At 42.6% G+C, this 18,281-nt stretch overlaps 1 protein-coding gene across 1 annotated transcript; it reads right to left on the reverse strand.

Annotated features, from left to right (window-relative positions):
* Positions 1-16,983: 16,983 nt before the first annotated feature.
* On the reverse strand, positions 16,984-17,799 carry LOC121994122 (auxin-responsive protein SAUR64-like). The gene has a single exon (XM_042548274.1). It carries the CDS (start codon positions 17,560-17,562, stop codon positions 17,152-17,154), a length of 411 nt encoding a protein of 136 aa, XP_042404208.1. The 5' UTR covers positions 17,563-17,799; the 3' UTR covers positions 16,984-17,151.
* Positions 17,800-18,281: the final 482 nt, after the last annotated feature.

Genomic DNA, 18,281 nt, shown 5'->3' on the forward strand with positions numbered 1-18,281 from the left:
ACTGCATCATGCGAGTTCTGTCCTCCGCAACTAACTCTGGACAAAACTGAGCCAACCGGAGGAATTCAAGATATACTCACAGAGCGATTATTCGCCTCGGACTATAAAATAATCGCTTACGAGCCATCCGATAGACAAGGAAAGAAACGGCCTCAAAAGCCTCTCCGAACTCGGGTCCATGTGACGTTACCACCAATAATAGAACCGAGTAACCCACCGGACATTAGCTTCATCCCAAATGGTAAGCACCACTGCTTTCTCCCACTGAGCAAGCCATATAGAAGAAAGTCTGCTCCATAGTCTCTATCCATGACAGAGCCATACTCGGATCGAGATCCCCGCGGAAAAGAGTGAAACGAGTCTTCATCGACTCAACCAGTGCTGGAATCCTAGCTCGTGCAGCGACAATATCAGTGATCTGTGTCGGGACGGCTGCAGGAACTGGCGGAAACACTGGAGCTGATACTACAGGTGGTACTGCGGAATAAACCGGAGGAGGAACTCCCGGTGCTGCTGTATATATCGGAGCATAAGCCGTCGGTGGTACCGTCTGGGAAACAAAAGTGGTGGCAACTAGAGGTACGGTAGGAAATGGTACCGGATATGGTGCAGCTGCTGCTACTGTAGGCACTGGGGGCACAGGTGCCACTGGTGTCGGGTACACTGTAGGTCCAGGTGGCGGTGGTGCCGAGTACGTCGTAGGCTGCTCTGGAGCAAATGTCGGGTACGCAAATGGTACCCCTGATGGTACTGTAAACAGGGTAGGCGTGGATACCGTCGGTGTGGCCAAAGTAGGTATCTCTACAGGAGCTATCTGTTAGGATCCTTCGTACGGAGGCTAGAGAGGGGGGGGGTGTGAATAGCCGACACCAAATCATCGCGTTTCTACAAACTAGGTTAGCGCAGCGGAAAATAACACGTAGAAACGAAGGAAAAGAAGACAAATCTCAAACAAACCAATGTAACGAGGTTCGGAGATTAGGGCTCCTACTCCTCGGCATGTCCGTAAGGTGGACGAGTCCAGTCAATCCGTCGGTGGATGAGTCCCCAGAAAACCGGCTAAAAATAACTCCTTATGGGTGGAGAAACCTCGCCACAATACTTGTAACAACAAGAAGTACAAGAAAGCAGAAGACAATACAAGTGTAAAAACAATCTTGCCTTCTCGTCGACTGGAAGAAGCAACAACTCCAAGCGCCTACAATAGCAGATGGTCCAGCCGGAAGCTCACGCGAAGCTTTGGAGGAGCTCAATCAAAGCTCAAGCACAGCAGCACTTAGGGACAGGAAGAAGGAAAAAGAAGTAGTAGCACCAAAGCCTTGATCTCCTTTATAACTGCGAAGAAACACAGAAGCCAGCGGAGAAGACGGAGCGACCCGTCAGACTCAATCTGCCGATCGTGGACCGATCAGCTCCACCGATCGGTCCAGATCTTCCGATCGGTCCGGACCGATCAGCTCGGGCGATCGGTCCCTAGACCGATCGAATGCTTCACGTAAAGTTGCCTAACTTTCGCTTTTTGATCGGCTCAGGACCGATCAGACACCGGATCGGTCCACAGACGATCCCACCTCTCCGAGAGAGGTGGTTGCGTCTCGACGGCCGGGAGACCGATCAGCTATGCCGACGGTCCCCGCACCGATCAAGAAGCTCACGTAACCGATGCGCTTTGCCTTTGTTATCCGATCGGTCACCGCACCGATCGATACACAACATATCATCGATCGGTCTCAGCATCGATCCGAGCTTGGTTTTGCCCAAACCAAGTCCCAAGTCTCCAAACCATCATCCGGTCAACCTTGACCTGTTGGTACATCATGCTTAGCATCCGGTCACCCTTGACTCGCTAAGACTCTCCACCAAGTGTCCGGTCAACCTTTGACCCACTTGGACTTTTCTTCACATCTGACCGGTCACCCTTGACCTGCTTGACCTTCTTAACACCAGATGTCCGATCACCCTTGATCCATCCGGATTTTCCCTTGCCCGGCTTCACTCACCGTGACTTTCACCTAGCTTCACTCACTAGGTTTTCACCGCTTCACTCACCAGATTTCAACCGCCTCGGCTTCACTCACCAGACTTTCAAACCGCCTGCTTCACTCACCAGGACTTTCCCGAATGCCCGGCTTCACTCACCAGACTTCCACTTTCACCTAGCTTCACTCAGCAGATTTCCATCTGCCTGGCTTCTCACCAGGACTTCTCCATTGCCCGGCTTCACTCACTGTGACTTTTCCCTGCCAAACTCCTCTTGGACTTTCCCTGCCAAGTCTCCATACTTGACTTTTCTGCCAAGCTACCTGCTTGGACTTTTCCCCGCCAAGTCTCCATACTTGGATTTTTCAAGCGCCAAGCTCCCGCTTGGACCTTTTCAATCAGTCAACCAGTCAACCTTGACCTAAGGTTGCACCTACAATCTCCCAAACACCTATTCTTGTCAAACATCAAGAATACAACTCTCTTCTCGTCAAACATCGTCAAACATCAAAACACAACTCGAGTCAGGTCAACTCGAGTCAGGTCAACCAGGTCAACCTTGACCTAAGGTTGCACCAACAATCTCCCCCTTTTTGATGTTTGACAAAATCCAAAATCAAGTTAGGTTAACCCGATAACCTAACTTAGGTTTTCCAATGTTCTTCCTTGAACATTCTTCCAAAACCTACACTCTCCCCCTTGGGACATCTCTCCCCCTTTTTGACACACATCAAAAAGAGGGAATCAAGGTCAAGAGTTTCTTCCTAATGAAAGTCCCATACCTTTCATTGAAACCCTTAATTTCCCCCTTGATACTAAACTCAACACTCAACTTAGTGACAATCCCATATCACTAATCCTCAAAAGTCTTAAGAAGTAAAAACTCCCCCTAAAAGTCAACTCCCCCTTGACCATTGCACCAACAATGTCTTGGAGAGTTTCAAACCTTTAGAAACCCGAAACTCAACTCCCACAGCTGAACTTTCAGACCACAGTCGAAATTCAGCAAATTCAGCGCGCCTGATCGGTCACCGGACCGATCAGGACCCCTCTGGATCGGTCCCCAAATCGATCCAGCCTTCCCTGGATCGGTCCAGTGACCGATCCAGCCTTCTCCCGAAATTCAGAAACTCACAACAAATTCCAGAAAATTCCGAAAATTATAAAATTTTGAGGATATATTCCTCATAACATATACTATCAAGGAAAAATAGTTTTCTATGAAAATAACTTCCATTTTCAAATCTTGATACAAATTTTGAAAAGTTTTGAAGTAGCTCAAAGTTTCAAAAACTTTGTATCACTTTGTTCAATGATGAATGCTATCACTAGAAAAGTTTCACCAAGGTTTTTCAAATCAATTTTGAAATGATCTTAAACCCTTTAATTTTGGACCACAATCTTAGGGCTATATGCACATGACTTGTACACAAGCTTTCCCTATGATCCCCACTTTTGAATTAGGTTCATCTAGGTACAAAAAAACTATGCACCTTGATCCTAACTCATAATCCTAATATCTCACACACATCTAAGGTGTATCAAAACACATTCAAGTCAATTTTGATGTGAGATATGGGTCAAGGTTATCTTAAACTAGATTCTCATGCATTTTCTAAACTACAATTTGATCTCCATATCAAATTGTGTTGTTTATCCTTAGATCAATTTCATTGATCATTAATGCAAGAGATGATGACATGGCATGAAATAATATCATAAATGAAAACATGTGCCAATGTCATGATGTCATGACATAAAGTGTGAAACTTAAATAAAGCATGACATTTAAACTAACCTAAGCATTATCATGACATTTTAAATGATAAACTTAAATATGATGTCATGACATGTGAGGGCAAACAATCATGGCAAGATTTAGCATGAATAAGACATACCTAGATTACCTATCTAAGTATCCTTAGCCTTAGCTAATACTTAAGCTTTAACCCTTGATTGCCCTAATATGCCAAAATCCTAATTTTGACACTTCTTGAACTCATGCCACTTAAAGATCAAATTTATCCTCAAATCTTGGCATGTTTCATTTTTCCTCAAAAGTTCTCTAGATTTTCCCAAATTGTGCCAATTGAAATTAACATCATCATTTTCCATGATGGCACATTTTACTCTTCCAAGGAGTAAATATTAATGATTGTTCCATATCATTTTCAAAGGTTCCCAAAAACCTTGAAAATGCTCCTTGAGTGTCAATTTCCTCAAAGTTGGGTTGACTACCCTTCTAATCGGAGTTGACACTCTCTAACCCATCTATGGGGTAGAGAAGATGCTCCTAGGTACCCAATACCTATTTGAGCTCATTGGGTTCACTAAATATTCACTAGGGATAACTTCCCTAACAACCCTCCTAATGACCCTCTTAGGCTTTAAAGCCTTGGTCATTTGGGACTCATCAAGATCAACTCTAGGGGTGACTCCCCTTGTGACCTTGGTGATGGTCTTCCTAACCCTAGATTTTGTTCCATAATCGAATGGAACATTGTGATAAGTGGGCTTGACCACTTGGGACTTAGGTTTGTGACCCAAACCTTTCTTGTCCTTGGACATTGGTTTTTGACCCCTAGACCCTAGAGTCAAATCCTTAAGAGCCTTTTCTAGAGAATCAAGTCTTGACCTCAAGACTTGGTTTTCTTTCTCTAATACCTCAAGTTTTGATTTGTCATTTTTCTTTGAGGTATTCCTAGGCATGTGTCTAGATGATTTGGGATTTCTATCTAGATTTTCCTTAGCCTTAGATGAGTTAATTCTAGGGTTAGCATTTCTAGAATTGTTCTTATCTAGGCTAACATGCTTGGCTCCTAAGCACATGTATCGATTTCTAGTGTTAACATGCTTATCATTATTGACAATGGCTATAAGACTACTAGCATGCATCCTACTAGAATTGCAAGAATGAGCTTTAAATGTTACCTTAGGGTTTGCCTTAGCTCCCCCTATACACGTGCTTTGTCTCTTGTCCTTGCGAGGTTGCCTCCCCCTTGGACATTGACTCCTATAGTGTCCCCGTTGCTTGCATTGGAAGCACACCACGTGCTCTTTGCCTTTGCGTATCGGGATTCCGGCTTTCTTGACCTTTGGCGCCGGTGGGGTCTTTCTAACCCTCTTTGGACACTTACTCTTGTAGTGCCCAAATTCCCTACACTCAAAGCACATTATGTGTAATTTGCTAGAAATTAAAATGCTTGAGTTACCTAGGTTTGAGGATGGATGGATGCTCTCTTCTTCATCCCTCCCGGAGGTAGAAGCTTCTTCTTCGTGCTCCGATCTTGAAGAAGAACTCACCTCCTCTTCTTCTTTAGATGTTGAGTAGCCCTCAACTTCTAATTCCTCACCTCCACGATGTGAGCTACTTGGCTCACTAGGCTCCTCTTCATGGCTTGAAGTGGGGCTCTCCTCATGGAGTTTGGCCAAGTTGTTCCACAACTCCTTGGCATTATTGTATCCTCCTATCTTACACAAAATATCATTAGGTAAAGAAAATTCAATGATTTTCGTTACCTCATCATTGATGGTTGATTGGTGGATTTGCTCCTTGGTCCACTCCTTCTTCTCTAGGGTTTCTCCTTTCTTGTCCATCGGAGGCTTGAAACCTAATTGAAGACAACTCCAATTTTCAAGGTTAGTCATAAGAAAATACCTCATTCTTACCTTCCAATACGCGAAGTCACAGCACTCGTAGAAGGGTGGAAACGTGATGTCCTCTCCGAGTCGATCCATTCTCTAGCTTGTGCTCCCACGGGTGTTAATCCGACGAAGAGCGAACCTCGCTCTGATACCACTTATTAGGATCCTTCGTACGGAGGCTAGAGAGGGGGGGTGTGAATAGCCGACACCAAATCATCGCGTTTCTACAAACTAGGTTAGCGCAGCGGAAAATAACACGTAGAAACGAAGGAAAAGAAGACAAATCTCAAACAAACCGATGTAACGAGGTTCGGAGATTAGGGCTCCTACTCCTCGGCGTGTCCGTAAGGTGGACGAGTCCAGTCAATCCGTCGGTGGATGAGTCCCCGGAAAACCGGCTAAAAATAACTCCTTATGGGTGGAGAAACCTCGCCACAATACTTGTAACAACAAGAAGTACAAGAAAGCAGAAGACAATACAAGTGTAAAAACAATCTTGCCTTCTCGTCGACTGGAAGCAGCAACAGCTCCAAGCGCCTACAACAGCAGGTGATCCAGTCGGAAGCTTACGCGAAGCTTGCGAAGAATAGCTCAACAAAGCTCAAGCACCAGAACAGCAGCTCTGTAGCAGAAGAGAAGAGGAAGGAGAGAGACGCAGCCCTGTAGCCCTCGACCTCTTTATATTACCTGTGCCTGCGAAGAACCTGCAACGAAGACAGAAGACGCAGAACCTAGCCGTTGTCACTCACAACGGCTAGATCCAGACCGATCAGGCTTCACCCTGATCGGTCTGGGGCTTGCCTGATCGGTCGTGGGGACCGATCAGGCTCTGTGCTGATCGGTCCCCAGACCGATCAGTCAATGCACAACTGTGCAGAAAGCTGGGCCAATTAACATTTTACTCTACTTGACCGATCCAACTGATCAGAAAGGTCTAAAGACCTTCTTTGCTGATGTACATATGCTAAGGAGGGGACACTGAACCTCCCAACTGAGCTACAGACCTGCCGATCGGTCCGCAGATCGATCGAAGCTATGGGATTCGGTTCCCAACTGGATCGGTCCCCAAACCGATCCAGTCACCCGAAACCATCCTGGAACCTACTGTATCATGCTTAGCATCGGTCCCCTGACCTGGACTCTCCACCGAGTGTCCGGTCAATCCTTTGACCCACTTGGACTTTTCTCTTCGTGTCAAGTATCCGGTCACTCCCTTGACCTGCTTGACCTTCTTAACACCGGATGTCCGATCACCCTTGATCCATCCGGATTTCCTCGCCCGGCTTCACTCACCGTGACTTTCACCTAACTTCACTCACTAGGGTTTTCACCGGCTTCACTCACCGGATTTCCAACCGCCTCGCTTCACTCACCGGACTTTCAAACCGCCTCGCTTCACTTCACTCACTAAGGCCCGGCTTCACTCACCGTGACTTCCACTTTCACCTAGCTTCACTCACCAGATTTTCCACCTGCTCGGCTTCACTCACCAGGACTTTCCCACCGCCCGGCTTCACTCACCGTGACTTTTCCCGTGCCAAACTCCTGTTTGGACTTTCCCTGCCAAGTCTCCATACTTGGACTTTCCGCCAAGCTACCTGCTTGGACTTTTCCCCGTGCCAAGTCTCCATACTTGGACTTTTCGCGTGCCAAGCTCCCTGCTTGGACTTTTCCCGAATCAGGTCAACCAGGTCAACCTTGACCTAAGGTTGCACCTACAATCTCCCAAACACCTATTCTTGTCAAACATCAAGAATACAACTCTCTTCTCGTCAAACATCGTCAAACATCAAAACACAACTCGAGTCAGGTCAACTTGAGTCAGGTCAACCAGGTCAACCTTGACCTAAGGTTGCACCAACACTATCGGGATTTGGGAGCCCGATGCTCCCGCTGCATCCTGAGTCTGTCCCTGACTGACAGGCTCACTAACAGTGGGCATCTCTGGCATATCCAGAGATCCCGTGGTCCTCGCACGTGGTCGTCCAGCACCACGTCTCGCAGCAATACGAGTAGATCGTCTCATATCTGTTAAATTAAATTACAGATATCAATACCAATATAACCAACATAAAATAACAACATACCTATTTGCCGTCTGGAGATGTTCCGTCGCTGTCCAGTCCCCAAATTTGACCTCAAAATTCCGAACGCACATATCGCCGGAAATCCAAATAAATCCGAAACGGAAATCCGAAACATAACCATATCGAAAATCCGATAATGCCCAGTTTGACTCACAAACCTGGCTAACCCAAATATCCAGAATACCAACAACAGATATCCGATAAATCTCCAGAACACCAAAAGCAGGTATCATAACCCGCTCTGATACCAATAAATTGGTATCAGATAAATCTAAAAAAAATCCAAAATACAAAAATCCAACAAGTATCGCCAAACTTGACGCTCTGATACCAAGTAAATAAATTGGTATCAGGTTATCCCAAACATCCAAAATACGAAAACAAAAGATCGTATAACTGTGCTCTGATACCACTAAATTGTCACGCCCCCAGAAGAGTCCCTGTCCGAGAAAATTTCGGCAGCATCTCCCCTGTACGGCGAACAATCAAAAATTTTCTACAAGCACTAAATACTCAGCCACAGGCGGCTAGAATCATAACAATAATAAAAATCAATCACCACGCAGTTTATATATATATTCAGCCTCTGGCTGACACAACCACGCAGTAATAATACTCTGACTCAAAAAACACCCTACTCAACTACACTGGTAAAGCTCAAAACCGACGAACTCACCTCTTCTGCCATTCAGGCAGGCATGTAGTAGAATAAAAACCAAATCCAAATCCATCAATATAATAAAATCTATATCATGTCCATAAGCAAATAAATCCAGAACATAACGAGTTCAAACAGTCTAGAACAGAAAGAAACCAAAGAAAACCAAACATATCCTGGAGGTCTGTAGGACCAGCACTACGTGCAGTGAGGACTAGCGACTGGAACTCCCTCCTGACAGCATCAACCTGAAAATATCAACAATGGAGGCGGGGTGAGTCCAACACTCGGCAGGTACAGTTGATATGCAAAGTAAAGAAACAACACCTAGCACTAATCATGCGTACAGTCTCCTGATAAGAAAGATAAGAATGCATCTGAAATAAACAGGAGAATACTGTACTAACCAGGTCCTGAGTATAAGGTCAAACAGTCCAAGGGATAAGGAAATCCTGTATGCATGTCAAACATAGGTATCCAAACAATATGCAGCATATAAATGCAGCAAAAAACACAAGCAATAAATGCATCATGCATATGATGCCAATGATGCGTCCCGGTCACCCCGACGCCATCGATCATCTCATACAAAAGTGAGGCCGAGTGGGTAGGGCTGTGACAACTGCACTCTGTCGTCACTACTCCCGATGAGTGACCGAGTGGACGGGATGTTTGTCGAGTACACCTATCCTCCTACCCCAAATCATAGATGGGGAGCGCAATGCTCTCAACTCCCGGTACACGGAGGAATCCCTGCCGGATAACACGCTGTGTCACACTACCCATGAGCGGACCAACGGTGCCTCAGAGTCCCTGCTGCAACACACTCGCCTGAATCGACCACTAACCCATGAGTGGTGGTGTGTGCAGATCCATGTAACTGGCGATGTGCTCAACAATAATGGAGCGGACTATCGCACAGCATGCAATCATGCAAATGGTGCATGGCACTAACCACAAGAATATCCTGACCTAATCCACATATATATAAAAATGCATCAAAGGTCAACGAATCCAAAACAATCCAAAGGTATACAGAAGGTATAAAACCTAGGTCCTGAACATGGTCAAGCATGGCATATCACTACCCCTATAAGCATGTATAAACAGGTAAAATATACCTGAGATGCAAAACCAATCAATCAATCAAGCATGTAAGATTTGGGTAGTGATTAACCGAAACAGATAAGAAACACAATTAATGCAACATATTAATTTAATTACTAAGCATATCAAATGACATAAGTCAAAAGTACCCGCCTCCGATAAAATGGTCCAAATCCTGACTCCGAGATACTTGTCTCGCGTCAAAGTCCTGTAATATTTATAGTTACAGGTTTAGTTAATTTCATATAGATAAAATAGCTAAATCAAATCTACGAGAGGCTAACATAAATCCAACAATTAACTAGGGTTAATTTACCTTAACCCGAATTATCCCATTAATCGATTAGATTAAAAATCTAAACTTATCCTTAAATCAAATTAAGAACAATTCATGACTAACATTCCCTAGTTTCCATTCCAGGAGTAAGCTACAACGAAATAAACACACACCTTACCTAAACTCGCAACCGATGTTAATCCACAACTAGGGACAGTACTGCCAACACAGATTGATTGCTGCTGGAATCCAAGAAAAGCCACCGAAGCAACACTTCCTGGGATCCTTCACTGAACGAAATAGGATGAAATCAAGAATCCAACCCAAAATCCCAAATTTTCTACTAAGCAACCCCTTACCTTCTAGATCGTAGCTAGGGCACCGAGGAAGGATTGGCCGGAGCTAGGGCACGGGGTGACCGGCAGTGGCGTCGGCTCTGTCCGGTGCGGCGACGACACTCTGCAAAGGAAGAGGCGTCGGCGGTGTGGCTCAGATCCACCACACAGTGGCCGGCGTTCGCTCTAGGGCACGGCTGGGCGGAGAAGTGGGGTTCGGCTCAGTAGAGAAGAGAAGGAAATGGATGTGCGGCGGTGGAGAAGCGGCTATCGCTGCACTACTTCGTGCGGAAAGAAGGAACTCGGCCGGCGGTAGCGTCGAATAGAGAAGGTGCCGAGAGGAGATGAGAACGAAGAGAAGGGATCGGCGTCTAGGTTTCCTCTCGTGCGGCGCCGGTTAGGGCAGGGGGAAGAAGTCGGGTGGTTTCGGCGTTGAGGGAAGAAAAAGAAAATAAAAGAAAAATAAAGAAAAGAAAATGTAAATATAAACATTTCCTCGCTTAAACGGGGTAACCTAAACAGGCTTTTCCGGGCCCCGTTTTTGTCCCCGTTAACTCGTCCGTACGAGCTCCGAAAAATACCCGAAAAATTTCCAAAAATTCCGGAAAAATCCCTTATTAATATTCCCTATTTTTCCGGTATTTTACAGACACCCCCAAAAATAGTCTGCTATCCTCGGATTCTCTGGCAATGAACATATCAAAGCCCAGATCCTATAACTATCTAGGACTGGAAACTCTTCTTAGTCAAATTTTCAAAATAGATCATCAAGCCATCCAAAGTGTTCATCGACTCCATAAACAGAGTTATACTTTATCTCCTGAATTTTCTCCCTGAGCTGATTTCGTCACACTTCGCGACCAGTTAATGTGGTAATCATCCGTGCCATCTAAAAAATTGAAATTAAATAAGTCAGTACAAAACTGATTAATCAATACAAAATCGGCTTGATTCAATTTATACAGGCATAATACCAACATAATAAATCAAGAAAGAACAAATCTTCTCAATTTTCAAGAGTCTAACTCAACTGACCCATTGGATCGGTTGATTGAGAATCCAGATCCTAAGCTTGATCCTTTGTCCTCGTTAGAACTAATCTAATTTGACAAAGATTTATAATACCTATGTTATGTTATTGTTTAATCTAAGTCCATTTCAAGCAAACTCAGACTTATTTATCAAACTTAAGTTCGTTTAATCAAACCAAGAATCATCTGTTTAAGTCTGACTAATTAGAACAAATCTAATCATTTTGATCAATTTTGACCCAGTAGAACAAATCTGGTCATTTGATCATATTTGGTCTAAGCCCAATTAATCAATCCATATCATTTCCAGTTCTGATTAAACTGATTTAATTAAACCAACTAATGATTTAATCTAAACTGAGTCTTAGTGGACCAAACTAATCTAGCTCATTAATTGAACCAATTTTCTAATTAATTATCACATGCAAAAATTAATGCTACATACATGCGTTGGCAAAAAAACATGCATTGATTAATTGAGACAAAAAAAAAAAATATAAAGTTTAACTTTATAAATCTACTATGTTTCTTGATTTCAAGATGCATTGCAACATTTAAATTCCCAGGGCCCCCACCGACTGGACCCACGGTCATTGTGAGGGAGGTAAATCGTTGCACCCGAGCTAACATGGGACGAACCGGGTGGGATACAGGGATAGGGGATTTATTCCCCCGTTACCACTGAGTTTCGACCCGACTGCCTCATTGCAGCAACCTCCGCCCCATGCCATCTCGGATGACCCGTTACCACTGAGTTTCGACCCGGCGGTCTTGATTTCAAGATGCATGCAGTAACGAAACGTTGTTTATTATTATTATTATTATTTATTTTTTTTATTTTCTAAAAATAAACTTTTTCTTATGAAGCACTGTGCTTCATATTTATCCTTCGTTCATTTTCTTCGCCGCACGATACCCACGTCGCCTCAACTGTTGCCTCCACGCAACCAGGACAAACATGGTCGTTAGCCATGAAGGCTAATCTCCGACCTATTGGGGAGGTCACCGGTGCTATCCTGCACCGGAATCCAATCACTTTTGGCCCAACGAGGTCGTTATTGGTTGTTCTGCCCGTCCCGGCCACCAGCACATCGCTGGCCATCCAGGACACCGTCGTTGGCCACGAAACGCCTTCGCCGACATATCCCTGTGGCCTGAGCCCGACTTTGACGGAAATCGTGAACTTGTCGCGATTTTGGCGCAGTGCTCTGTCGAGCAGCGGTGTTAACACTGGCAAGTGACGCTTACCAGCGACCCTATTGTCGGGAAGCGAAGCTTAAGAACGACCCTGTCACTGGTCTCCCTGAGACTGTACTGTCGGCATCATACAGTCGTGATGCAGTCGCCAACGCTTGTCTGCTACGACACATTAATCATGCAAACGGTGACGAGGAATCGTAACTAGGTATAATTCCTAATGCTTTGATACCATTGTAGAAATTATATAATAATTGGATAAAACAATTAAACACTTATAGCGATCTCTCATAGATATGCAATCGGTGACGGTAGGACTTACTGCCGGAAGAACAATCATAAAATCAAAAAGCTCTTTATGGTTCACAAACCAAATCCCTCTTTAATGGATGTTCTCCTTCTTTGCAAGACACATAGTCTCGGTAGAATTGTGACATCACTTCAATTGTGTTTCGATCTCATCTGCGTACACAACGCATCAACCTTTTCCTGATGCATGCACTCCTTTCTCGTCATACACCAATTACCTTGGACGCTCTTTTATATAGAGGAAGATGCCTCTTCTCTACTTCCATTAATGGAGGAAGGTGAAAGGGTTAGAAGATGAAGGGGAAAAGACGTCCTTTCATTTTCTTAACACCAACAAATTGTACGTAAATATTGGATTTCTAGTTAAACTTCCCGAGTTTTCTAGTACGCTTCATACCAAGGAATTCTTTGATTGGTTTGATGAGATGGAAGAATTTTTTATTATAAGAAAGATGTGGACAATAAAATTAAAATAGTCGGTGATCCAATTTCTGATGTTGATGAAATAGAAAAAGTTATTGATGAAGTTGGTGATGACATGCTGCAGATTTCGAACATTGAGAATTTCCCATCATCCTCTTATTTTCCTTCTGGTTTTGACATCGATCGCAGTGGCATGTGTGGAATTCTTGTGGTTCTCGGATGCACTGATATCCATTTGCCAAGAGATCCTGCATAATGGAATTCTCTCGGAGGTTAAGGCATAGAGGCCCTGATTGGAGTGGTTTGCATTGTTTTAAGGATTGCTACCTTGCACACCAACGTTTGGCCATTGTGGATCCTACATCTGCATATGGAGATCAACCACTCTACAATGAAGACAAGTCAATTGCTGTTACAGTCAATGGAGAAATTAACAGCCATGAGGAATTAAGAGCCAACCTTGAATCTCTTCAATTCTGGAAGTGATTGTGAAGTTATTGCACACCTTTATGAAAATTACGAAGATAAAACCAATTTTAATAAGTGAAACTCCAATAGCGTTTAGTAAATTTTACTGATATGATGTGTAGGATCTTACTCCTGAACTACCATATGACATTACTTTAAATTTGAGGATGAATTTTTTCAATACGGGACGATTGATGCAGGAGGATCTAAAGATTATTTTTTTTTTAGAGTTATTTTCCTCTTTGCATTTTATATTTTGAGTTCGTTTAGAATTCTTAGGATTTCGAGTCTGTTAAAATTTTTTCCTCCATGTTATGAATTTTTTCCCTTTTTGTTAAGTTTTTTTTCTCTTTCTTTTGCATCTTAGGGTTTTGGGTCTATTTAAATAATTATCTAGTTACTGTTAGAAGAAGTTTCTCGATAAATATTTGTTTTGATTGTGTCGTTTATTTTCTTTTTACCTATTTCCTAATATTCTTCCGAATTAATATATTTTAAAAAATTATTTTCGATATTTATATTTGAATCAATGAAATACAATCTGTGAATACGTAGGATAATTACTATTTTATCCGACGTCAAATATCCTTTGAAACTTTATATCTTCAATTCAGCACATTGTAAAGTAAAGCGATCCTGTCCTTGTATAACGTCCTTAAGTACTAGGCAAAACTCCCTTCTCACATCTGCAGAAAAATCCAAGCCAATGAATGCAATGAAGCTTAGTCTAAGTACTTTTTGTTTTCGCAATCAATTGTTAAAAGTAATCTTTCACCTTTATAAAAAATTCCAATTTTTAAGCTAAAATTCCAATCGTTAATAAACTATAAGCATCCAAATGAGACAATATCATGTTAAAGAAAAAAAAATGTTCACCTTACCTCGACCTTACACTAAGTCAATTCAAAAGTATGTGTGTCGGTATTTATATGGCTGATTTGGCTATTGATAATATTAATTAGTGACTACCGAGTGACTCTAGTGCATGAGTGACTTGAGTATTCACTCTAGAGTGCTGAGGCGAGAGCTGAGGCCGACTACTGATTGAATTGAGTCCGAGTGAGAATCTGGGTTGAGTTTTATCGATGCCGGTGTAAGTCATAGTTTTTTTGAAATAAATTTGTCGCTTCCGGTGTTACTTCTAGGTTACATTGAATAATTATGTGGTAAAAAGGCGATTCGTTCGCCCTCAGCGTCCCCATCAACCCGTCCCTAATCTAACACGGAGGAGGTAAATCACGGATGACTACTAGCCATTAGTGCAAATGGCTAAGACATGAGGGAGGTTATGATCGATCACGCCGAATTTCGACCCTACATTAAATAATTATTTCTAATGACATAATGGTTGGACAATGATCACAATCAACTGATTGTTGTGGGGACTGTAGGGTGCGATTACCTCTGACATTTGTTTAATAATTAATTAATACTATACCTCACCGTCATTTTACCTGCCGATTCACCACAATTCGTCATCTGAAAATTAAAATTGACTACATATTTAAAAATCTCTCGACTAAGCTATCGATTGGTACTATTTTTTTGAAAAATATCACGACTTGAAATGTTAGGTATTGAATTTTTAAAATAAAATATATATAATACATGGATGAACTAAATTATAGAACACGAAGTGAGAGCACTAAATTAAAATTATATCTAGTTTGAACAAAATCCAACGGATAGACGTAGAGATAACGATTATATTGACTCAAATCGAGATTGATTTGGAGTTGATTGAATCATGTTATGACCGAACTAAGTTTAAAGTTTAAACGAGTTCACTTAATTTAAAATGAATTAGGGTATTTTTGAAAAAAAATAATCTCTTTCCATATTTTTTCTTTGTTTTTTCTCCTTTAGCACGCTACAACCCCCTCCTTGTTGTACATCACCGCTGTACCTTCTCCCATCCCTCTCTTTTATTTTTATCTTCCTCTTCTCTATTTTTTTCTTCTTCTTTTCTTTTGCAATGACACTAAACTTGTAGTTTTTTTCTCTCTTCTCAAGCACAAGAGTTCTTTTTTCTCCAGCAAGCAAGAAACACAACATGCCCTCTTCCAACAACAAGAGTATCCCTTGACCCTTCCATCTTTTTTCTCTTCTCATTTTTCTAGGATTTTGTTGGCACCGCAAGAATAATCCTATTTTACCTTGAATTACTCTCTTTGTGTCATTGTCGATCTCAATGAAGCTAGTCAAGGTTGTTAGTGAAGAAAGTAAATCTCTCCTCTTTTACTTGTTCTTTCTTATCTTCCCTTTTATGTTTTTCTTTCAAAAGTAACCATCTTTCTTTTATTTTTTCAAGTGAACTGCCTTTTACAAACAACTCTTTTTTTCTCTTTGTCCAACCACCACCACCATACTTGTTCTTTCCTATCTTCCCTTTTATGTTTTTCTTTCAAAAGTAACCATCTTTCTTTTATTTTTTCAAGTGAACTGCCTTTTACAAACAACTCTTTTTTTCTCTTTGTCCAACCACCACCACCACAACATAAGACTAAACTCTCATCACTCATTTTCCTTCTATTTTGCCATTCACATTTCAACTACTTTAAAGTGCTTGGCAGGAAGTTGGTGAGTATGGGCGAAGAGTATATAATTGCACCAATAAATGACAAACATGCAATAAATGGTAATAAGAGTAAGGTTAAGAATTTGTGTATCTCCGGTTGAAGCGTCGGACTTACCGACTGTCTTTAGAGAATTTATTACCGCCCACGGTGCAGAGGCTCTCCGGCAAAATCCTCCCAAGATCCGACAATCGCTCGCGCCGTCCGTAGGTGCACTCCAAGACGAACGCCGCACTCGGACTCAACCTCAGATCGCAGAACCAAGCCTCAGAACTTGGAAAGAAGAAGAAGAAGAAAGCAGAGAGCATAGGAATGCTTTACTTTTTTCGGAGTGATTTGAGAAGGAGCAGAGGAAGTGTATTTATACACTTGAAGCAGTGCAGAGGAAGCGACGCACGCTTTGCTTCTGCTTCCTCATCTCACACGCGGGTGCACTGCTTCGCATCCTCACGCGACGCCGAACCACCAGGTGCGAGGGAACATAACCAAACCGGACCAGGCCGCCCGCAAGAGGCCCACGAGCTGGGGATTTGCACCCCCCATGTGCGCGATGCTCGCGTGCGTCGCGCCCGGTTTATGGATTTCCGGCTCGAACCCCCCGAAACCAACTGATTTGGGCTCAACTCGCGCATGCGTGTAAGTCCCCTTAACATTGCTAAGCATGGATGGAAGGACTCCATATATAAGGCCTTCCAACCTTCTTGGCTTAGCAATGTGAGACTAAAAGCATAAGGGATAATGTGAATTAAAATTCAACAGAGTAAACAATTCAATGAACTTTATCATCCGAGTACTAACTCGACTACACCGTGAGGGCGGAGCAAAATGATTCAAGACATTATATGGCTTGGACAGATCTAAATATTTGGAAACGTTTTGGGGAAAAAGAAAGAACGAACAACTGAATTATTAGCGTTTACAAATGGGCAATACCTCAATGAAGTTAAACAGGACTCAAATGTCTTCCTGAACAAGAGGCACGAAAAACACACAACGGTTCCTCTCTATGGTTAAACTTTCTGCATAGTAATTCCTATTTAACAAACTATTCAACATCGTCATACTACTACTCGTTGTTGGTCACAACCAAGGCCAACCAACGATAAATCCGAGCATCGGCTAGCATTATCGATGGAGGCAAGCAAAGCCATCTCCACATCTCTAGACACGCTTCTCTTGAGCAATGAGATTACATACTCCATGAAAACTCCACTGCAAGCCAAGGTGATAGGCCCCTCTCCGGGTAATCCGAACTCCTCAGCTGAAACCTTGAGGAGCTCCTGAAAGATACAGCTCTTGAGGAATGACAACGGCACCACGAATCTTGCATCATCCATACTGTACACCACAAAATGGCCTTTGTCAGCAACCACTATGTTGTTGAAATTGCAAGAACTCGACCGACTATGTGATCTCATCAAGGGCAGCCCCTTCTTTGCCTTCTCAACAAGCCTCTTGGGACTCAACATGGCTAAAAGTTGATGTTCGAAGAAAGAGCTAGAGATGCTGAAACTAGTCAGGATGTTCTTGGAATGAACAAAGGGCTGATATACTTATATTGGAGAATAGGCAACTCATGGCCAGAGATGCATCTTTCAGGACTGTCTTCAAAGGGAACAAATCATGTGAGATTGAAAGAGGAGGATATCTGACAGCTATTTGGTTTGAATATTGCTTGGACAGTTCCTTTGTGGATTGGATGATGTTTTGTGGCGAGCAGTATGGTTCTACCTTTCTATGTGGATTGGATGATGTTTTGTGGTTAGCAGTGTGGTTCTACCTTTCAATGTGGGTGATCCAAAGACAGGTAGGCTCCAATGTCTTAGTCACAATAAATACCTTGTCGAACACAATTGAAATGGATATCCTACTTGTGACCTAGTAGCTATAGTCTTCAGATTATGTCATAACTTGCATTAAGATTTTGACAATGATTATTCTTTTGATATCAAGTTACACAGCAGATAAGAAAAGACATGAAACATGTCAACATGAACACTTCCCGACCTTCTCCTATTTAAGAAACAATTCACACTAGCTGTTCTTCTTATCTGAACTTTTGCCTGTTTATAATATCCTTTGAAGCTTTATATCTTGACTTCAGCACATTGTAGGGCCATTCTGTCCATGTATAGCGTCCTTGTAAGTACTAGGCAAAACTCCCTTCTCATATCTGCAAAAAAATCCA

This window comes from Zingiber officinale, chromosome 6A (assembly GCF_018446385.1).
Source record: "Zingiber officinale cultivar Zhangliang chromosome 6A, Zo_v1.1, whole genome shotgun sequence".
Classification (NCBI taxonomy): Eukaryota; Viridiplantae; Streptophyta; class Magnoliopsida; order Zingiberales; family Zingiberaceae; genus Zingiber; species Zingiber officinale.

Bases quoted from the DNA above. Each gene is read 5' to 3' on its own strand.
- LOC121994122 (XM_042548274.1), bottom strand. From the start codon at position 17,562: ATGTTGAGTCCCAAGAGGCTTGTTGAGAAGGCAAAGAAGGGGCTGCCC.